The sequence below is a fragment of the Myotis lucifugus genome, unplaced genomic scaffold (assembly GCF_000147115.1).
Source record: "Myotis lucifugus unplaced genomic scaffold, Myoluc2.0 scaffold_3573, whole genome shotgun sequence".
Lineage (NCBI taxonomy): Eukaryota > Metazoa > Chordata > Mammalia > Chiroptera > Vespertilionidae > Myotis > Myotis lucifugus.
In genome coordinates, this window is record NW_005874621.1 from 167 (window position 1) to 6412 (window position 6246).

Genomic DNA, 6246 nt, shown 5'->3' on the forward strand with positions numbered 1-6246 from the left:
CCTGTGACACGAGTGCTGCCCGTAGCAAGTGAAAAAGCCGTAGAATCATGTGTGTGAAACCACTTCTGTTCAAGAGATAAAGCGAACAACAACTAAGGAGAAAAAGAAAGGAGATGGGCCCGCCTGCCTCTGGAGTGGGGTGATGGCGGAGCCCACCTGCCTGGGGGGCGCAGGGACATCCTGGGGGGAGGCCCTTTCAGTCCCCACCTCGGTGGCCAGGGAGGGCCACCCTGTGGAAACCGGGGGGCAGCCAGGGTGGGGCTGGGGCACCAGGAAGGGTTACCCAGCCCTCGGGGCAGTTACTCACGCAGCTCACAGATCAGCTGCCACACGCCTCGCGCCCCACTCCCCCAGGGATGCTTCGAGAAGCCATCATTGCAAAGCCGAGCTCGGGCCCTGCCCATGCCAGCTCAGGGCAATTTCCCGTGGCCCCGGGGCCGGCAGGAAGCTGCCGCACTCACAGAGAAGGGACCTGTGAGCCAGGAGGTCACGGTTCGATTCCCAGTCAGGGCCCAGGCCCAGGTTGTGGGCTCGATCCCCAGTAGGGGGCCTGCAGGAGGCAGCTGATCAATGATTCTCTGTCATCATTGATGTTGCTCTCTCTCTCCTCCTCTCCCTTCCTCTCTGACATCAATAAAAATGTATTTTTTTTAAAGAGAGAAAAAAAGAAGGAACCTGAGGCTCAGAGACGCCCCGGAGGCAGGAGTGTGGGTGCCCTCCCCAGGGCGGGCTGCTCCCCTAGAGAAAGGTGGGTCACCCCGGGCCTGGGTTCTGCGTCTAGCAAGGCCTCCTTAGGCGTCCACCCTCCCTGCCCGGGATTCCGACTTGTGTTTGTGAATAAACATACGTTGAGGTTTGCGGGCTCAGCGGGTCCCTCTGACCTGCCTCCGAGGCTCGCAGGGCAGTGCGGGCCGGTCAGCGCGGGCAGGTCAGCGCGGGAGCACTGAGGGCGGAGGCGCGGGGGCGGCCACGGCCGGGGAGGTGAGCCATGTGTTCCCTGAGGCCTTGGCCCTGGGCCTGCCCGTGTCTGTGTGACCTCATCACTGTCCCGAGGTCACTGGCTGGCCGGCCAGGGCTCCGCCGTGTTCTTACCACCTCCTGTTCCCTCCTCTCTCTGTCCAGACTCTGGACTCTGCCCACACTCTGCCCACCGTGCCAGCTGGAGGGGGCAGCGCCTGCAGGGTGAGGAGCAGCTGGTTCAGCAGAGACCCTGGCACCCAGGGTCCCACAGTGACGCCAGGGCGGGCGGGCCCACGTGTATCTGCAGTGCCCAGCCCTGGAGAGCCGCCAGCGGGGGGGCCAGGTGCTGCCGTGACCACATGTCATGGCCGAGACTCAAGGACTCCAGGAGCCCAGCCCACGGTGCCCAGCCCAGGGCATGTGTAGGGTGCCAACCCCAGTCCCGGGGCGGTAAAGCCTGGGCCCCCTGACCCTGAGCTGCTGCCTGGAGCTGGGCCGGACCCTCTGGAATCAACATGGGTGCCCCTGTGTGCACAGATGACAGTATTTTTCTAGTGCAAAACCAGCCTTGTCTGACCATGGGCTCCAGTCCCGGTCAGGGCACAGGCCCAGGGTGCGGGCTCGATCCCCAGTAGGAGGCGTGCAGGAGACAGCCGGCCCATGATTCTCTCATCTTTGATGCTTCTATCTCTGTCTCCCTCTCCCTCCTCTCTGACATCAATAAAGACATATTAAAGCAACAACAACAACAACAACAACAACAACAACAACAAAGCCGGCAGAGCAGCCTCCCCTGTGAGGGCGAGAAGCCACCTCCCCTCTGGACGCTGTTCTCATTTGTCGCCTCAAGTTTGATCTGCCAGCTGGGGCCGCCCCTCCACCCAGGAACCCACGCAGCCGAGGCCTCTCCCTCCACCAACTTGCGGGGTCTCTTTTTCTGGGTGGGAGGTGTGGGCCTGGAGTCTCAGTCGGCCTGGTCTCCCAGACCCTCTGCCCCGCCCCCTTGGCAGTGGGGTGGCTGCCTGGGGTGAGGTGGGCAAGCGCTCCCACCCACCATGAGAGGTTTGGGCAGGGAGAGTGGACTCCTCCCTGCCCACTGCCCACGGGCAGATGTTCTCAATACTCAGTGGGCACCTCCTGTGGGCCAGGCCCCCTGCAGGCCTCCCTGGGTCCTCCCTGGATCCTCACGACATCAAGTAGGTGCTATTATCATGCCCATTTTACAGATGAGCAAACTGAGCCCCAGAGAAGACATAGCTGGCGGAGTGGCGGAGCCCAGACGCAGCCCAGGGCATCACTCTGAAGTGCCTCCTGTCGCCACCCGCCACCTGCCCTCCCGCTCCACAGCGGAGCGTCTCCCTGGTGCATCTGTTCCCATCTGCAGCCCCCGGTGCCCAGGCCCACCCTCCGTCCCCTGGCTGGAGCCGTCTCTGTGAAACCTTGTGCCAGGGAGGCCTAGAGACGGAGCCGGGGCAGTGGGGGAGTCGAGGCAGTGGGGTAGCCGGGGCAGTGGGGGGAGCCGGGCCAGTGGGGGAGCCGGAGCAGTGGGGGAGTCGGGGCAGTGGGGGAGCCGGAGCAGTGGGGGAGCCGGGGCAGTGGGGGAGCCGGAGCAGTGGGGGAGCCGGGGCAGTGGGGGAGCCAGGGCAGTGGGGGAGCCGGAGCAGTGGGGGAGTCGGGGCAGTGGGGGAGCCGGGGCAGTGGGGGAGCCAGGGCAGTGGGGGTGCAGTGTGGGGTTGGCCGAGAGCGTGGGGCTCCTTCTCCAAGTTCCCCTGGGTGCCCGGGAGTTTCTCGGATTATTCTCGTGGGCCCCCTCTCTTCTGGAATTGAAATCAGTTCGGAGCGTCTCTCTGGCAGTAAAGCATCGCCGTGCTGGGTGCTGGCTGCCGTGCCCGATGCATTGCGGGGGGGGGGGGGTGTCTGGGGCATCCAGGCCACACGGATGCAGGAAAGGGCAGGCGCTTCCCTGCAGCCTCAGGCCCTGTGGGCCCTCGAAACGCGAGCTTCCCTGTGGCCCAGGGAGCACTTCCCACCTGTGAGCTGCGCTCTGAGCCCGCCGTGGCCCTGCCCTGAGGGGCCCCTGGACCGCTCACTTGGCAGCCCCTCGTATCCATCCCTGCAGCCCCCGACCCCCTGGCGGGAGCCTCCTTTGGCCTCTGTGGCGATGCCAGGGTGGCGTGCACATCGGAGAACTGACTGGCTGGTGGGCGAGGGCTGCCTAGGGGCTGTCCTGGCTCTGACCCTCGCCCAGCGCCTGTGCCAGGCACCGGGATGGGCGGGGCTTCAGGAAACACGGAGGGAGCCCTGAGCGGTGGGAGGCAGAGGAAGGACCAGGTGCTGCTGATGCCAAGCGCAGCACCAGGCCTGAGAGCCGCGCAGAGGACGATGGCGCTGCCCAGGCAGGGTGGGGTCGGGGGCCTTCGTGGAGGAAGGGGCGCGTGAACCAGGCCCTGCAGGATGAGTAGGACTCGGCCCTGGGGACGTGAAGGCAGCCTCGGTGAGGAGAGGCCTCCGGGTCAGCGGGTGACAGATCCCGTAGGCGCCGAGGGAGGGCCTTGTCGGGGGCCCCTCCTGCCCCTGCCAGCTCCCCCGCGGGCCCCTGTGGCCAGTGGAGAGGGCAGCAGCCACGCCAAGGTCAGCCAGGTGCCCGGTGGCCGCTGGCCTGTCCTGCGCCCCACGCTAACCAGAGGCTCCATCGTTTCCGGGTGAGCGCCCGGCAGATGCCGACAGCCAGCAGATGGGCGAGGCCCGGGCTGATTTGCAAGGGACCGGCTCTGTGATGCACGTAATTGCATCAGAGTGTCCCTGCCCGCCAGGACGAGGTAAAGGTCAGTTCACAGATGCGGTGCGGCCGCAGGAGTCGGGGCGCGTCCACGGGCTCCTGAGGGGCAGCGGCGAGGCCTCAGCGGGCCCTTCAGTGGGCCCCTGTCCCCCAGATTTGGGGCGATGGGGGAGAGGTGATAACATGGCCTATCCCAGAGCTCGCCTGTCCCTGGTGCTGAAATCCCTTGGAGTCACTCCCCTGGGGGCCCTCGCTGGCCCGGCTCGGGCTTTCCTGACCTCCCGGATTCTCACGTCCAGGCCTCCCAGGCCAGCGTGTGCCCTGGGGCAGCAGACCCGCCGGGGGCTGAGGGGCTGGTCCTCTGGTTGGGCGGCCGTAGCAGAACACGCAGGCAGGACGTAAGCAACAGAATTCTGTTTCCCGGAGTCCGGAGGGCGGGACGTCCAAGATCAAGGTCTTGGCAGATGGTTTCCGGTGGGAGTTCTCTTCCTGGCTTGTAGGCACCCACCTTCCCCTCTTCCTCCTCCTCCTCCTCCTCCTCCTCCTTCTCTTTAATTTCAGAGAGGAAGGGAGAGGGAGAGCGGGAAAGAGACATCAATGATGAGAGAGAATCACGGATCGGCTGCCTCCTGCACGCCCCCCACTGGGGATGGAGCCCGCAACCCGGGCCTGTGCCCTGACCGGGAATCGAACCCTGACCTCCGGGTTCATAGGTCGATGCTCAACCACTGAGCCCCGCCGGCCGGCTGTTCCTCGGGCTTTACAGCAGAGGTTTTGGGTGGACGCAGGTTGGTGTTTCGATGGGACCAGAGGCCGCAGTGTCCCGGCGTGGGTTCTGTCATCTCGTCGTCTCGCCGGCTCCTGAAGTCGCGTTGGGAGCAGATGTGCGGCTCTGTCACCTCAGTCACACGATGCTCACTGTTCTGAGAAGGTCGCGTCGTAACTCATCAGCAATAATTAGTCCCCGGGCACCCCCGCTTCTCCCCTCAACGGCTCCATTAACTTGGGTGTGAATCACACTTTCCGGGCGCCAATCAGTGAGGCTCTGTCTGTGAGGTACAAGGTGATGCTATTAGTTACAATAATTAACTGCCTAATTAAAAACACAAAAGCTGTCTTTATGAAGGGCAATTAACCGTGCGCATGACGGGCCATCCATAGCCCTATGATTAGGAAAGACAAATACTAAGAACGGGCTGAATCACGGGCCGTTGATGAAGGCCCTGTCCGCTCCCAGTCTGTGTCCGCGCTCTAGTCAGCAGCTCTGCGATTTCCTCCCAAATCTTGTGTGTCAGCCACAGAGCCCGTGGCCCACGTGGCCCGGAACTGTGCCAGGCTGTGTCTTCACACTGAGGCTCGCGTGGCCTGGGACCGTGGCAGGTGTGCCTTCACACTGAGGCCCACGTGGCCTGGGACCGTGGCAGCGTGTGTCTTCACGCTGAGGCCCACGTGGCCTGGGACCGTGGCAGCGTGTGTCTTCACGCTGAGGCCTGCGTGGCCCGGGACCATGGCAGGGTGTGCCTTCACACTGAGGCTCGCGTGGCCCGGGACCATGGCAATGTGTCTTCACGCTGAGGCCCACGTGGCCTGGGACCGTGGCAGGTGTGCCTTCACGCTGAGGCCCGCGTGGCCCGGGACCGTGGCAGGTGTGCCTTCACGCTGAGGCCCACGTGGCCTGGGACCGTGGCAGCGTGTGTCTTCACGCTGAGGCCCACGTGGCCTGGGACCGTGGCAGGTGTGCCTTCACACTGAGGCCCACGTGGCCTGGGACCGTGGCAGCGTGTGTCTTCACGCTGAGGCCCGCGTGGCCCGGGACCATGGCAGGGTGTGTCTTTCACGTTGAGGCCCCGCGTGGCCCGGGGACCATGGCAGGGTGTGCCTTCACACTGAGGCTCGCGTGGCCCGGGACCCATGGCAATGTGTCTTCACGCTGAGGCCCCACGTGGCCTGGGACCGTGGCAGGTGTGCCTTCACGCTGAGGCCGCGTGGCCCGGGACCGTGGCAGGTGTGCCTTCATGCTGAGGCCCCTCTGTCCCCCAGAGCAGACTCCTCGGGGAGGCCGCAGTGTGGGCAGGGTGGTCGGGAGGTCCCCTCACTGGCTGTCATTGGGACTTGGCATCAGCCAGTCGCTCAGCCAACGCCAGGGCCGCCTGCGCCAGCTCCGCGGGAGGCCGGGTGCTGAGGCCTGAGCAGACCCTTCCTGACGCCACAGAGCACCTGGGTGACGACCAGGGACACCTCAGCCGACCCCTCAGCCAGGGCCTCCGCTCGGTCCCGGGCCCCTGCCCTTTTGGGGAAACGGATCCAGAGTCCATTGGCGTCTGTAGATCAGATGCGCAGGTCGAGTGCCGGGCGCTGGGAGGCACAGGGGCTGCTGCCACGACCAGCAGTAACCGCCAGCCCGGCCGCATGCCTCAGGGGTTGGGCGTCAGCCTGTGACCCAGGAGGTCCCGGGTTCGATGCCCGGTCAGGGCACAGGCCCGGGGTGTGGGCTCCATCCCCAGTGA

General features: G+C 65.2%; 1 protein-coding gene across 1 annotated transcript in view; it reads left to right on the forward strand.

The window, feature by feature from the left end:
* Positions 1 to 1122: 1122 nt before the first annotated feature.
* LHPP (phospholysine phosphohistidine inorganic pyrophosphate phosphatase) overlaps positions 1123 to 6246 on the forward strand; it is a gene marked incomplete at its 5' end in the record, with an annotated part of 10904 nt that continues 5780 nt past the window's right edge. The window contains one exon of the mRNA XM_023749196.1: positions 1123 to 1182. Coding sequence (XP_023604964.1) covers positions 1123 to 1182 — 60 coding nt within the window. The remainder of the gene's footprint in view (positions 1183 to 6246) is intronic.